At 26.2% G+C, this 18,165-nt stretch overlaps 1 protein-coding gene across 1 annotated transcript in view; it reads right to left on the reverse strand.

The window, feature by feature from the left end:
• The window catches only part of LOC132949759 (neurexin 1), a 272,000-nt gene that overhangs the window by 210,408 nt on the left and 43,427 nt on the right, over positions 1-18,165 (reverse strand). Inside the window, exon 3 of the mRNA XM_061020821.1 lies at positions 1,343-1,393. Coding sequence (XP_060876804.1) covers positions 1,343-1,393 — 51 coding nt within the window. The remainder of the gene's footprint in view (positions 1-1,342; positions 1,394-18,165) is intronic.

The raw sequence follows: 18,165 nt of genomic DNA on the forward strand, positions 1-18,165 counted from the left end.
TCCTCATTACGAACAATATGAATATTATAGATTCAATTGAATTTTAGCATGCTTAGATTTACCTACCAACACGTCATATTGGTAATTTAAATTAAAAATTGATTCACTGACATGCAATTTTGTCAACCGTCAAAATGATGTACATTTTGATTTCGGGCATATACAATCTTTTATGCTTATATCTATGCATATTTTTACAAGGAGCAACATTGACAATGACTATATTGTTCACGTTTAAATCTCTGCTGCTGTTTGAGAAAAATGTATTTCATAGTTTTCAACATTAAAATACAATAGTTAGTTTATGTTTAAAACTGTATGCGAGAGTATGGTAGCGCACTGCGCATAAACGAGTTTATATAATATTATACCAAAATATTGTACTTCAAATGGTTCAGGACTTTAGGTAAATCAAATTATTGTCGATTTCATTTGAATATATAGTATGCCAGAAATATTCAATAAATGATTAATTATTGCATTATACATAAATTATATACTGCATAGATTATTGTATTATAGAGTTATATTTTACTAACAACGCAATGTTATATATACAGAATAATTCATCGTAAAATCGCCAATAATAATACCTAACGTTTGTAATTTCGAATGGAAAAATGTAGAAATTATATATGATGAAACTGCTGGTATACCGTGTAAAAATATTATTTTAGATGATCTGTTTTGTAGTGAATGCGATAAATGCAGTTAGTCGTGGTCTCATGGAATTAATAATATACTCGCTGTATTTTTTTTTTTTTAATAAACCATGACGACATTACAGACATTTAAAAACAATTACGTAACACAATAACACGTCACCCCCAACGTTTTAATAAATCAGTTGGCATGATTGTGGATTTTAATATCACAATATTATTGTATCGCAAACAACTTCATAAAATATATTTTAGCTAAAAAATTATTACAACTATAAATTATATTTTAACCAATTACGATAAAAATAATTACGTAGGTACTGCATAGAAAACAAGGGGAAAATACACTTTACGAGTTTTCTCAACACGTATAATGTATGGGTCTGAATTAAAATATGACCAAAAACTAACACTAGTCGCTTTATATAATTGAAATTGAATAATTACATTGTTAAAATGGTTAATTTAATATCTTAGCAACATGTGATAACTAATACAGAAATTAGTATGGTGGATTTAACAAATTAGACTAGAAAACGATTTAATTTTACCTTATCAATAATATTTTAGTGTAACAAATATAACAAACTATATCGTTACGGGTGGACACTAAAATTAAGTGGGATTCTTGAAAAAAATAAAGTATTATAATAAAAGAGAATAATTGAATAATGACTAACCTTTGTCTTTTTGTCTCTATTCAGCGTACGACGACATCTTGCACCAGTGCACTGTAAATAATAAAAATTACTATGTATTACCAAAGGGAACATTTCATTTCAATATAATATGAACAATATTATTACCTTGATATTTCATACTCATCAAATACTAGTTACTACATTGAGTTTAAAAAAAATCATTGTTTTAATGATTAACATGTTAAAAATAGTGCTGAAATTAGATTATTTGGTTAATTAATAAAATGTTAATACTGTTACCCATTTACACAATGTGTTTACTTAAGTCATTGTACTATAAATACATTTTTGAAACAAAAAAACAGTATGAGCACAAATCTTAAATCTAATACACTTATTTACTTTTAAGTTTAACAGTTTCGCTGGGATAGTGGGACTGGGGTATATATACTTTATTTCGTGGTGGGTTAACCGTCTATACACAAATGTGCCCTTTTCATTTATATTAGCATCATATAGAAGCACTTCAAATGCAAAATATTTTTTAAAAAATATTTGCTATAGGTAACAAAAGCGGTTTAGATTCTGAGCAGATAGATCACAATCACGAAAATATGTAAATTATTTTGCAGTTAAAAATTCTTACAATTATTAATTTTAACAACTAAGGATTGAACATTGAATACATACGATTCTTCATATTTTTTTTTCTGAAATTTAAAAAACAAGTTAAAAAAAAGTCGCACATATATTTTATGTTGATTGAATTAATTTAACTTTGACGAAAAATAATTATTTATTCTCAAACGGTTTTCGTTTATTATTATTCAAAAACTATTCAATGTAAAAACTTTAAATATTCCATTATTACCTATTTAAATTATAATTTTTACACAATTACGTTTTCAAAATATTCGAAATTATTTAAAATCATTAAAAATTTGGAACTCCAAAATTTTGATAGTTGTATTTCTAAACGTATGTTTAAAATACCTTATATCCCCGTTTTGTATGTCCATTAGTTATCAGTGCATAGTAGTTACTACGTTTGTTGATATTAAGGTATTTATTTATTAAGTCCGTAGTTACTGTACCTACCTACATAAATGTTATATGGAATTATAATTTATTGCGTTGTAGTAAAATACATTTGAAAACCTGGAATTTTTCATAGTGATTTTTCCTAACTTGTTTTTTTTGAATATTGAATATTGATATCAAAATGCACTAAATTCTAGTTCAAATGTTGATGAAATTGAATATTTAAACAAAAAAAAAAACGATTTTAGTTATAGTTTTGTAAATCAAAAATATTAATGGTAGGTTAATACTTAAAGTTAATTCTTTTCGCTACTACGTATATTATTATTTAACAAACAAAATTAAATTTACAAAATACTTAAATTCATTCCACGGCCTATCCATGCATATTGTATTCATAATATAAAAATAAATTAATAAAATAGTACTATATATATGTAAATATAATTAAATATCCTTTGAAATATATAAACAAACACACCGTCTCCGCTCACAATTATTTTTCGTATTCAATGATTTATAAGACATGTGCACATGTTTTTTGAGTACCTAAATGTATATTGTATATAGATACATAATATAGAAATACATATAGTATAGTGACCTACTCATGACCAGGTACCTTCGACATATACTTAAAGTATAAGCTAAGTGACTTCCCCAGAATTTTGAAATTTTCCAGCCTCAAAAAAAAAAATCAAAAAACATCAGTGTGATTTATCGACTAAGAGTAAAATAAGTTGTAATAACAACTTATTCGATATAAAATCGTAGACGAGAAAAAACTTCGAATGTTCAAATCAGTGATTTTGAGGTTTTAGTATCCCTGGATTCAGAAAGAAATAAGCTATTTTTGGATAAAATCTCCTATGTACTATCTGCATCTCAGAATTAATAAATTCTCCTACGTGTTACCTACAATAACATACAATAGATCGTTTATGAAATACCTCCTCCTCCTATGTGTTTTTGTTCTATGTTTTTTTCGACTCCTGAAAATTTGGGTTTTAGCACATAGGATGTTTTTTCCTATCAACGACGATAAGTCGATAAATTCAATTAAACTAAAACGTTTAAATAAGAATATTACAATTATTAATTTCAAGCATATAATTATGTAAATTATATTCGTTACGTATGGAAACTGTGAATCATTCGAAATAAAACGACACCGGTATAGTAGGATAATGCATACCTAATACAAAAATAAAAATAAATTAATAATAATAATAAATTATTCGACTAAAAACATTATTTCACACAATAGGAAACTAATTAGTTGTATATCACGTTTGTCTACCATGAACTGTATATATTGGTTAGACATATACACATGATGTCTGAGTAGATGTATATAATACATATATGATAATTTATCCAATAGCTTATAAATTATACAGTAAGGGATTGCGTGTCAAACGTATTGTATAGAAACGTTTTAAAGTGGTTGCGTCTCGTGTTACAAACAGTACAAGTGTGTTTGCGCTAAGAGATTCACAAATACTCCTCACAATCTCCTTATGGAGGAGAACTCACAAAAGCGGCTATTTAAAAGTTGCCAAAGCACGTGAAACGTGACGCGGACAAAAAGGTATGGTTACTGTTTTATATATGTACATTGTTATGCATATTACATTTATTTTACATATATATGAAATAGGGTAGAGACATACCATTAAGTGATACCCTGGTGCACCAAAAGGTGTATTTTTGGATAGGTGCATACAAGTAATTTTATTCTTTTTTGACAAATTTTTCAAAAACAAACACTGAATTGTTTTTTTTTATAGAACACCCAAATATCATTAAAAAGTAATCTCCCATAAATTTTGCTGATTTTTTTCGAACAATATTTTGGTAGGTATTGCTATAAAGATTATTTTTTGAAATTTTACGAAAACAACCATTCTAATGTATCACCCTGGAAATGTCTAATTTATAATATAAATGATTACATGAAACTTTTTGAATAGGAACTACTACGATTAAAAACAAAAATGACAATTTATAGAAATAAAAAGCACATTTAATTATAATTTCAATTATAAACCAACAATTTCCGCTTTGAACTGAATAAAATATGATATTTGATTATACTCAATATGATGAACAATAATAATTCATACTTGTAATTAGCGGTACAAACCAAATGTTTGAATACACTAATAACTTCTCGGTATGTAGATTTGTAAATAATTTTTTTGTTGTGCTTGTACAATATAAAAATATATAACATGTCTAGAGCATTATGTTTAGTACTCTCCATGAGTTAATTAAAATATTTGAACATACCTAATCAGCAAATCAGATATATACCATTTATAGGTACATTTATTGTTGCGAAAATTTAAAATATTACGCTTAACGTCCAATAGGTACTTTTTGAAACTAGTTTAAATATCAATTAACGCGTGTTTTTACAATATAATCGTTTACGGTTGTTTTTAATTACATGCAAACATAATACAATTCAATTTATATACCAATGGAGTATAATTTTTGCATCCCGTTCCATACAAACTTCCTTAATAATATCCTTCAGCATAAGTAGTAGTCATGATTCAAATTCAGAAATACGAAGGTACCATAATAGGTATATCTGAAATGTTTATAATACATTTGATAGTCTATAGTCATGTTATTTTTATTATTTGATTCGGAAAGATAATTTTATTCGATCCAACATTAAGAAATCTTTTTAATTTATTTTTTTTTCATAATATTATTCTTTATTTCAATTTCAACAATTTCAACAATTTCATTTTTTATGATTCCATTTTTCACGTTTGAAAATGTAATGTATTTTTTTTATAATAATTTATAAATTATTATTAATTTATTTAAAAAAAAAAAAATACATAAGCCAATTTATTGATTAATTAAACATTTACCTCTTTGTACTTATTTTTTTTTTATTGTATTTTCATTCAAAGTTATTGAAATATCAATAAAATGGTAATTAACGATTTAGTTGATATTTCTTATAAATATTATTAAATTGTTCGCAAAAGAAATTCATGATAAAAAGGTTAGTTAAATGTATAATTTGCGTCTTATAATACTACTTAACGTCTCAACGTATAAAAATCTTTATATTATATGAAAAATTAAAAAATGTGTGTTGTATACTTTTTTTTGTTTTTAAATATTTAACCATCTTTGTAAATAGGACTTACTTAAAGAAACAAGTGAGGAAAAGCTTAAAATATACGAACATGCTGATATCTTACTACATGAACGTAATGTATTATGAGTTATATAATATTGTTTATTTTTGTATTTAATGTTATACTTCCTGGTAATATAAACTACTCTAAATATAATCGGAAATTAGTGATTTTCATGTTTCCGATAAGTTAAAAAATGGGGATGTCGATAACATTGGTTTGGAGGTAACACCAATTTTTATTTTTGTAGAACCTGAAAACACTAATTTAGAACTTGGTGGTGTAGCGGGAATTAGTGCTGTTTAATCTCCCGCCAACTTCACAGACCTTTGATGTCAGCACACAATTGCACAAAACAACAAAAAGTAGGTACCTCTGACTAGGTGTGTATAGAGGATACCCGTCATTTAATAGTGGTTCTATATTAAATCAACAACGGTATTGGTAGCCATGGAAATGAAATAATATATGATACATAATATTTATTATTAATATTTATCATATAATGTATAGTACTAATGGTTTAAACGTATAATTATTTATGTTTGTTTTTGCAGGTATATTAAATAATTGTCTTTGACATATTTTATACAGAGGGGAACACGAATTATAGTAGACGGTATATTATTATTATATTTTTACAATGATAAATTTATCTGTATAGTAAGAATAATTCTGTGTAAAATGTCATAGGTAACGGTATTAATTTTTTTATTGAATTTCTACATCGACTGAAATAAATTAACACAATTATGTATATTATGATGTTTAAAAATTAAGTACTAGGTATACAGTATGATATTTATGTACATCTCAGTTTTGTTGAAAATACCCAATTGAACACATATATTATACTGTAAAAATAAATAAATGTATAGAACACCACGTATGTAAACCCATTTGCCAATCTTAAACTCGATCCACAGTGCCAACAAAAAAAAGTACAAACTGTCGTGTTGTCTTGCATTTATGTTTAGTAAATGTATAATGTGTATAATATATTATTCACAATCGTACATTAGTTTTCGTTAAAACGATAAAATACACGCAAGTGTTTTATTTTTTTTAGATATTGTCAGAGGTCTTCGACTTGATATGACCCCATAAAATCATTTCCAAAAGCATAATATACTCAGCTCCACAACATTGAAATGATAGTATATAATATTATTATTTGATTTAGTAACCTGCATTTAAATCATAATGTTAACATTAGGCGTTAACTAAACTAAACATAATATATTTTCTGTGTGTAATATATTGTTTAAAATGAGTCAACTTTTTACATCCAAATAATATTAGCTGATATTGAATTAAACAAAATTGATAGTTTTATTGAACTAATGTCCACAAAAAAAATATTTAAATTCGCAGAAAATAATTAGAAATATTAATTTAAAAATTGAAAGATGAATATTTATAGTTTCATGTTAAAATATAGTAGATAGAATCGTCACTTCTCTACATAGTTTAATACATTATAGAATTATAATAATAATTCCATATATTGTTGTCATTAATGTTTCTAACGATTAGTGCGCAAAGAAAATTCCTCTGCACCACAAATTATATCAATCTACTTATTAATTTTTACAAGTTCAAAAAAGTGTACAGTGGGAAAAATACGGATCCAATCGATATTGCAGTAGAACAGTTTCTTATTCGACGGGCACGCGTTGCATATGAATGTATAATATTAAGATTTGAACAGAAATTACAAAAAAGCACACTTATATAATATTATAGTAAGAATGAATACGCTATATGTACGTGCGACGTGTTATCATTATTTTGTTTTATATAAAATTTTGTTTTCAACCCGTATACATAAATACATAATGCATCAACACCTAATAACATTACGGTAATAATGTTCACGACAATCAAATATAAGTGTAATTCCCGTGGTAATGCGTGGTGGTTTGGCGCATCTACGTTTCTCAAATTATATATTTGATGCTATCGCTGCAGTGCTTAACGGCCGTGGAAACATCGCAAGGACTATAGAAATCAAACACCGGAAAATATTCAAAACGGAATGCGGAAAATCGTATTATGTATGAACAATGCTTGTATGTAAGTTTTTATATATATATATATACATACAAATATTTATAGTGCCTGTACCTATTGCATATTGCATATTATAATGTATTTTTCAAGTAGAATTCGTGTATATATAACATAAAAATAAATTCACACATACATACATAAATACATAATAGTTTTAAGCGCATATATTTATAAATAAGGAATTTTCATTAGGTAATGTAAACTATAATATGTATTTATAGAAATAATTGTTAGTTTAATTTGTTTTGTTTTGAACTTTTAACAATATTCGAGTGAGTTTTTGATAGTTTTATGTTATCTACCTATATTAATTATCACCAATATTTAACCAGTGAAAACTCGTGCCGTACCCAAAAGACAATTAAAACACGTGGAGGATTTTATTATTAAAGTTATTTTTTTTTAAAAAATTAATCCAATTTAAATTGTTTGATATTTATTTATTCAGGTACAATATGATAAGCTATAATCACAAATCACACGGTTTATATAGGTTAATTTAATAAGATTTAAAGACATATGTATTATAAATATGTTTCATTATGTGGTTTATAAGTTTTAATTTACCTAAACAATACTTTAGTATATTATATTAAGGTATTATTTCTAATTTAAATAATTATTAAAATATCATAAATAAATTTAAATAATTGTTTGTTGTTTTATAACTTGAAGTACATTGAAAAGTAGCGCAAAGTATTTAGTAAGCATTTTAAAATACAAAACATATGCTGTACCTACATTTATACAAAATACATCTAGGTCTAAAGCAATTATCATTTTCCTTATTTGTTTTACTTGTATGACTTTAAACTTTAGGCTTTAAAATGTCAATCTTTACATTTAATTAAACTTTCTCTAAGATATAAGTTTCTAAAAATAAAAGTAGACTTAATAAAAGTGGAAAAAATTTAATAACTAATATAATTCCGAAAAAAAAAATATTTGTTTTTTATAAACTAAAATAATAATAAAAATAGGTATCTAGTATAAAGAACTTTAACAATTTCAGAAAAAAAATATTTTTAATACATTGTAATATTAACATTACTTCTATTAATGACCATTTGAAAATCGAAATTTGATTATAATTTATAGGCTATAGCACATGTTTTAAAAGACATAAACAATATTTCTTGAAGAATAAATATGTCCTTTTAAAAAAAAAAAACATTGTACAAACAGAAACAAATCCAGGATTAAAAATAACATAGTTCATAATTAAAACGTTCAGCATAAAAACGGCCCAAACATCCATTCAATTAGAATTAATCTCTAAAACACGCTATATAAGTACAATCAAATATAAAATATTTTTGGTTCTTTTTTGTCTGTATAAAAATTAATTTAATTTTCATGTATATAAATAAAAACGTTTGAAACACATAGCAGTTCAATCAAACGTCTGATGTTGAATAATATATTATTCGTTTTTATTTTATTTTTTGCTCGTTCCTATATACCAATTTCATTTAAAATTCTAAATCTCTAGAAGACTATAAGCCGCGTTAGATTCCGGTCACAGACTCTGCTGTGGGCTAAAGCTTGAGAGAGTGTGAATAAAACTTTAAAGGGACAAGTAATATCATGTTCGTGGTTTTCACTGAACCTTAAAAATACCGTAACGTTAAAAATGAATAAAAAAATAAAATAAAAAAATACTAAAGAAAATAAAAATACAATTTTTGTTGGTAATGTGACTTGTAATTTATTATGTGAACGCATATTCAAAATAATAGACTCAAGAAAATCAATTAAAATAAACCTATATGTACAGCACTAAATATAAGTTTTCAAATGTTATCAATGAGTTTTATTATTACATCATAATACAGTACCTACTACCTACTAAGTCAAAGGTCTAAGGTTGAACCAACGTCAACAAATATTCAATAAATAAGGCTAGGATTTACCGTGCGTTCGTAGGTACTGTGTTTTTTTCAGCTGTGTCCAATATTACACTGTCCATATACAATTTAGTTAGTAAGTTATGTCCACGAATTGGCATATTATATTATATATTATTTTTTAATATTTTAAATATAAAAGTGATTTATTGCATATTTTAATTATAAATACGAAAAATGTATTTAAACAAAAGTAGTGTAAAAATTTTGATGCGATGTAATTTTACGCTTCTTAATTCAATTTCATAAGATCAATGATTTTGACTTTGACAAAAAAAAGAAAAATGTAAAATGTATAAAAAAATGGTTACGAATTTATTTAAATGTAAGACTAACAAACAAAAATGATTTAGCTTACAAGTAACTTTATTCAATTTATTTTAAAATTATAAAAAGCTTCTCCTTCACTTAATGATGGTTTGGAAACAATTGATAAATTCATTTTATATTTTATTACTTTTTTCATTGCGTATTTTATTATAATTGTATTGCATATTTTAGCATATTTTAACAAAATTAAATGCATATTTTACTACTATTTTATTTTGCACGTAAACCCTTGCTCTATTTATAAATAATCAAAAGATTATTATCTATTGTTAAAGATTATATTATTACTATTAACATCAGTAGTTTTTTTATAATATTTAATCATAATGTATAATAATATAATTAATGAACGAAAATATAAAACAAAAAGTACCTTCAGGTTTATTACAATGCACCTGCGCGAGTACCGACGTACAACCTAGGACGATTGCATTTTGATGACCGACATTGCTAGAATAAGTTTCATCAGACAATTTTTTTTTTCAGTCTGTATCGATGTGTAGGTACGATAAATATGTGTCCATTCATTTATTTTGAGTCTGCAGATATCCGAAAGACATTTTTCGGACCATCGTGCGGTGGGAATGGCGGTTTCGCGCGTTTGTGGTATTTCTCGTAAATGGCCGCGTAGCACCGCAAAAGTGAATTCAAAAGGTCGTTCACAGATAAATGTCTGAGGACTTAATGGAATCCGAAAAGTGTAATACAACCGCAGCGCGTGCAACGTATACAAGTGGCTGGCCCGTTCGCAGCCTATTCACACACGTCGCCAAATTAGATTACATCACGTGAACCCAGCGAAAGACGGGACGCCGAACCACCGCTGTGACCGCAGTCGGGTTCGGATAATATTTTACACGCTATATTGTGTCTCGTTCCCGGGTCGTAAATATAATTATCGCTAATATATTATTGAAACCATACTGCGCACGTCCCGTGCAGTATCGCGTACGTTTTCGATTGGAAAAACAAAATAACGTTATTTAACTCCTGCAGTCGTGAGTTTGTTCGGATTTCGATATACCCACAGGTATATATTATATAAAATACATATACCCGTACGGTTCAATATTAATATAGTTCGGTCTACGCGGTAACCGACATAGTTTTACGTAAAAAAACACACACACACATTTCATTCAGGTAAATATACTGTAATCTATTTGTATACCATATACCTACCTACCCATGCAATGCCCTGCCTCGTCGAATTATTGCAATCAAGTATTATTTTCCGGTACGTTTCGATTGGCCAATTATACATCGCTACATATTATGTATATTATTTTTTATATAATAGTATAATATCGAAATTAATCAGTATTATTCCGGTATTTTAAGTTTAAATATATAAGTTCATAATTCTCAATAATATTTATTAATTTTTTGTGTTCTTAGTAAATATCTAATATAGTATTCATAATAATACGTGTATTATATCACTTTTAAAATAAATTCATAAAAATAATAAAATAAATTCATTGAACATAAAGTAATACAAAACAACATTTCGAGATGTATTTTAAATCATAATAGTTCAAATGGCAATCACGCTATAAAATAAATTATATACCTACCTAACTCAAATTTGATACATATTTTATAAGCTATAACGTATATTTACTTTGAAACTATAAACCATGGGTATATTATTATTTTAAAAGTATATACTATATATTATAATAATAGAAAAAAAAAAAACAATTTCCTTGATAATTCTGATAAAGTATTAACACCTTAATTAACCCTGAACCGTACTATTGACATTCGTAAAAAAACGTTTCAAAAGCCCATTTAACCCGAATTGTCTTGTGTGACAAAACACTCGGGATTGACCATTAGCCAAATAAAATATTGATTACCATCTGCAATATTAATCAGACTTGAATAATAAACCCGGACAAACAATGTTGGTTATACGCCTATGTTTCATTCAGGGAAATGAAGAATATGTTTTCAGTTGATTACTTAGAATTGAATTTATATATACCTGTCATAATTGGTTCCATAATTACATTTTATAAAAAGCATTTAAAAACGGGGCTAAAGTATTATATTGAAAATAAACAAAACGTTTATTGATACCTGATTTTGTTTCTCATTGCAAATAGGAAATATGATATTTAATTATTCCCGTAAATGTATCAAGTTTATACAAGTTTATTTGTATGGTTATATATTGACTTTATTTGTTTATTATATTATAAGTATGTCATACAAACTAATGACGTTTCTTCATATGGTTTTAATAATAACCATGACGCTGCTAAATAAAATGGTCTTTATTTTATAATTTTTTTTCCCAGCTTACTGACAGCCAGTGTTGTTTTAAATATTAGTACAACCAAAATTTGTTTTCCTGAAGTATAACACAGTGTTAAATAGTTCCAATTTATTAGGTATTTAAAACAACATTTTTGCCCACAAACGCGTATCAAAATAATTTTTAAACTACCAATAGTTACATATTTTTCAGCAGAATCTAAAATTCAAATTACTTTTATAACTACAAAATATTTTCTTTAACAATAATCTATTTATTTAAATCTACGCTTACACTTGACAACGGGATTTTAATAGTTCTAATTTTTCTTTTAAAACTCCTTATCCATGTTTAAATCAAAGATGAAAAAAGTTTATAATCAACATCATAACGTAGCCAAAGTTTAAATCCCAAGAAGGAACAAAACCACAAAATAAATACCATCGGGATTTTATTTTCATAATATTATCCACTATAAATAAAGGGGTTATCTGCGTATTTAAAACAAAATGCAGTTGAATGTGCTTATTTTTAAAATAATTCAGCGGGTGAACATTTTTTGAAGTCATTTAATGTATTTAAATAATCTATACTTTTTAATAGCTATACATATATTATTCAATTCACTGGAATATCCTTATAAACTATTGCTGGGTCTTATTATATTTTAAGTATTTTTCAAGTATATCTACTAAGTACTAGTCATTAAATAAATTATAAGAACATAACAATTATTTCGAGTTAATTCCGAATAATCCTAAATAAGTTTTCTTTTGGTACTTTTACTCGATTATCGACAAATAAGGATTATCAATTAATTTATTTATGTAGTTACCTATTTCGATGTTTTTATGATCTTTATGAAATACTTGCAAAATTCAGAACACCCAATACAATACAATTTAAAACAATTGTAAATGTGAACATTTCAGTATAATATTAGGTATTTATTGTATCATTTTCAGTATTTGTTTAAGTTAAGTATGACAGAAAAAATAAATAGTTTACGTTATTTCATCACATTTCAACCCCTATTAATTCCTCTTGCCAGAGAAACTTCTACTTAATTTTAATTTGAAAATTACTTATTAGCATTCTCTTTTCAGATCGATGTCACCCATTCCTGGAGTTACCTGCATTCCACAAGAGTTAGGACGAGTAGTATTATTCACATTCCTGAAAAGTTAAACTTCTCTGAAATGTAAGTTGTTAAACAGGATAACAGAAGTGTTACCGTCAACTATTCCAATGGTTATAGACCTTCTACAAGTTATAACAAGTTCGTAAAATTAATGTTGTTATACTTTACTACTGCTGCTTTAGAAACAATTTAATTAGGTACTTATTATTAGATTCTATTTTCAAAAATTAAATGCAAACATACTGTAAACAATTATTAGATATTCATATATTTTGAATTTATTGAAAACTCAAAATAGTATTATTAAATTACATTGTTTGGTGGATGGATCAATAAAACTTATAACTTTATTTATATAACTATCATATTATCATTGTACATATTTTCTTAAAAAAAGAAAAAGAAAATTAAATAACTAAATTATTGAAACTCGTCTAGGTGTTGTAAAATTGTGTAATTTGTATCATTATTAATTTGTTATTAGTTTAAGTCAATAATATATCGATTAAGTATTTTTATTTAAAATAAAATTGTAGATAGTACCTATATTTAATTAATTAATTTTGAAAAGTAAACACAGATACTATATTGAATTTAATCTAATTTTAACATCTAATATTATACAATATAATGCGAATGTTTAATTTTATTGAAGACGTAAATATTATAAATTTAAAGACTTGTCATTAAAAATTATAATTCATTTTGAACAAAACAATTTTTAAAAGAACAGTGAATAAATTGTTTGATAAAAATTGTAAGTTGGGAACTAAAATAAAAAAACATTTATATTTAAATTGTTAAATTATATGCTATCAGTTATGTGAAGAACTACTACGAGAATAGTGATATAATGACTAACCTGTATTTTATCATGTTGGCCGTCACTATTATAGTAGTTTTACCCATTATATAAATGATTGTGTTATTATTGTTTTTATTAACATTTCAACATATATTATTATATTATTGCATCTACTTAGTTTAAATTCTTGAATATTTGTGTTGAAATATCGTTTGATGGAATAAACTCTTTTTTTGATATTCAACGATAATATAACAGTTTTATGAATTCCTTATGTACGAAATGTAAAACACCTAACTACCAACACATTACAAAAATTGAATATAGATGAATGATACTATAAACAAAATAAGTAACAATATAAGCTCAGTTTAAATGAAAATAACAATTGAATCAAATGCTGTCAAACTCGGTAAAGCTAATTTTTTTTCCAACAAAACCAATTGTTTAATACTTCCTATTATATGAAATATTATTTCTAATATTTTTAATTTTCTTAATCATAAAATAAATCTATACTGTCGAATATGTAATATTTTAATCTTTTCTGAATTCACACTTTCAACTGAAAGTGTGACCTACCATACGCGATTGACCTCTCGCTTTTGTTTTAAACTAAGTACGTGACCTGTTCATAACAATGGGCTTTTTTGTATTAATCAATAATATTGTATGAGCAAGGGACTATATTAATGTTTTTACGTAATGTGTCTTAGGTTTTATCCAGTCATATTATATCCTGTATTCATTTTTGGTTTTTTCATAATTTCCATAGGTATTGGTTAGTAGTAATTACTTTCAATTTTTTTTTATGCAACTGCAGTAGTTAAGTATTTTATGTGACAATATTTTCAATTTATCATATTATGTGAGAAAATTAGTTACTACTAAAACGCCATTGATACTACCTCAGATGATAAACACATTAATAATAATATTACAAATTAGTAATGTTAATTGTGGAAAGCTACTTTTAAACAAAGTTGGCGTAAAAGTATAAAAAATATACATAAAATATTCATGCCTTAAATATAGATTTATATATATATTGGTATGACACTGAAACAATATCTCAAAAAGTATAATAGTCTTTTGAAGTTTTTTTTTTTTTACAAAAGTTGTTAGAAGTTAACAATCCACAACAAACCAAAACGGTCCTTTTTAGAACCATAAAATGATGAAGAAATTCCTAGAAAACACTCAGAATAGTAGAACATACAGTCAAGTGCCGTACAAAACTGATGACACAGCAGGAAGAAACCAACGACAAAGATTATATTATTGGATACAACATGTCAGTAAGACAAGTTAACTCTACATCTTACACACGGAGGCTATACGACATATTATGTGCCGTGGATAGTGTTGAGCATTATTCAGAAAACAATATTTATATATTTATCTTATGTAGATAAAATAAATACACAGAATCTTTTTATCTTATCTAGATTATCTGCAGATAATTAGATAATATTTTTATTAATTTCACTTGATTTGTTCCGTGTTTCTATAACTTTCGTAGAGAAATAAAATAAAATATAAATTATGATTTTACGATTTGTAGAAAACTGGTAATTATATCACATGAAGATTGTAAAAAACAAAATTATTCAGGTTTCGCTTTATTCGGGTTTTGGTTAATTTGGGTGTTTGAAAACAGAATCATTCGGGTGTTTGATTTTTTAAGGGTTTTCAGGGGCATTAGGGGCTTCAGTTAGTTCGGGTGCAAGAGTCTGCATATAATATTATTATTTAAAATTCGATAATATAGATCATTCATTTGAATATTAACGCTAACAACACAAAATTGTAATTTATTGCTGGACAAAAATTTGAAATGCTGTCCATTTGAAATATTATGGGAACAATACAAGCGTGTCTTCTTAAAAAAAATGAATGGTTCTTGTGGAAAACAGTTTTCGTGAGAAAGCAGCAATGTGATACACAGTGATAAATTATGCATCATTAAACAAAAAAAAAGGGTTTTAAGCATATATTTTAAAAATTTAGCAACAAGAAATTTTTTTTAGATGTACAAAAGTAGGTGATAAAAACCAAGCTTAAATATTTTGACTTGCCAAAAATTTTCGAGAATTAGGCAATATACCTAATCACGAATAATTTTCCAATTGCAAAAATGTATTTTTATAATATGAAAACATTTGGAAAATTGGAAAACAATGTGAATAAAATATGACGACATGAAAACACCAAAACTAACAGTAAATACCATAAAGGTAACTAAATTTCCCACACAACAGTCCCAGTTAGAATAACCAAACAACAATCAGAAGGTCTATTAAACGTAGAAAACTCGTTCACACAAATATTGATTCCAAGCAGTACACCTAAAAACAGAATAATGGTGAGACAAATAGGATTATATTATGGCATGCCAATTATAGGCGATAGGAAAATAATGTCATCAACAGAAACTGCCAACTGGTCATAAACAGGAAAATGGGGAATTCGGAACTAAAGTAATAACCACGGCCATAAACACCCAAGGTCAAAAAATTATATTTTGCATTAAACAAAAAAAAAAATCACCAGTTAAAAAAGAAATATTAAAATCATTAGATTTTTAATATAAAATTATGTCTTTAACGATAATTAAATAAAAACACAGAATATTTGACTCCGATATTATGTCATAATAATTATGACAATCATAAGATATTATATAATATATGCATACTCGGTATAGGTACTCACGTCTGAACACCAACGCTCTACCAAACAACACTATAATATGCTCACATACTATATAGTATATATGGCCATGTTTACGTTACACCATATTACATACATTTACGGACACAGCGATCTTCCTTAACGTTTGGTTCAACCAATATTACTTACCAAAAGTAGAAAGGATAATATTACAACAATCCTAACAAGGGTTAAACGAAAAAATTTTCGATCATCGCCTCTTAGAAAATCTCTTAACTCATCGCCCACACCAGTATGCGTCACGATATTATATTTTTTCCATTCTAACAATTACTGGTCACTGTGCTTTTACACGTCTTATATATTAATATATTACTTTGGGTTATTTGAAAATCCGAGTATGGTCATAGGATTATCCATCTTGTACTACTTAGCAAATAATATCGTTTACTTATAATTGTATTCCCTTATCTAACCTACTATTATCCATATTACATTTAAGCCTTAAGCCTTGAGACTTAAAAGTATAATATTTGTTACAGTAGCGTAATACAATTTAAGTATCGTATTTATTGATTATTATAAGTATAGTGTTATTATTACATATCATTATTTCGTATTTAGAATTATTAGTACGAGATAAAATTATAAATTAGTATTACTGTAACGACTGCTTGTTTAAATGTATTCAGTAGCAGTTGATATCGTATACGATATACAAATGGTAGTCGGTAGACACAAATCTATATTAGCATTGAGAGTTTAGAATAAAATCAAAGTGTTGATCACGATATAAAATAAGCATTATCCTTAGTTATTAGATATAATATATAACCTACATCACATGAGAATTACTTTAGAACTCAGACTTATCAATAACAAACAATAATACAACATAGCATACTAACACATATTAACGATGTTCGACTTACCTTGATCTCATTTACAACAATAAATTGTGTGAAGTAGAGCAATATTTTATTAACTTTCTAGTAGACGTAGTACGTTAACACATAATGTTACACGTTGAATTACTCAAATTACGATATAAATAATTATTGTAGTGAGAATCAAATCTAACCCCACAAATACATCTCGATAGATACTTACATCATCTTTACTCATTGATCAGTAACTACAAACTACGAGCAAAGTGAATTAAAATATATCACATAAAAATTACACATACGTATTGATCACAGAATGGTAGAGTAACTTTACTAAATACAGTCCTTCAAAATAATAAAATAAAACTACTAAACGGCCTCAATGGTACCAAGACGCGTTAAAACATAATAATATACACATCCAAGGTCCATCATATCGTATTACGTACAACAAACACTAATTTACTTCTTCAAGTAGTATAAGTAGCTGAGATTGTCATGGCATCTCACTTTTAAAAGGACCACAGCACCGCTCCCATTACTCATTCGTAAGGATCATCGACATTCCTGTACAA

This window comes from Metopolophium dirhodum, chromosome 1 (assembly GCF_019925205.1).
Source record: "Metopolophium dirhodum isolate CAU chromosome 1, ASM1992520v1, whole genome shotgun sequence".
NCBI classification, from domain to species: Eukaryota; Metazoa; Arthropoda; class Insecta; order Hemiptera; family Aphididae; genus Metopolophium; species Metopolophium dirhodum.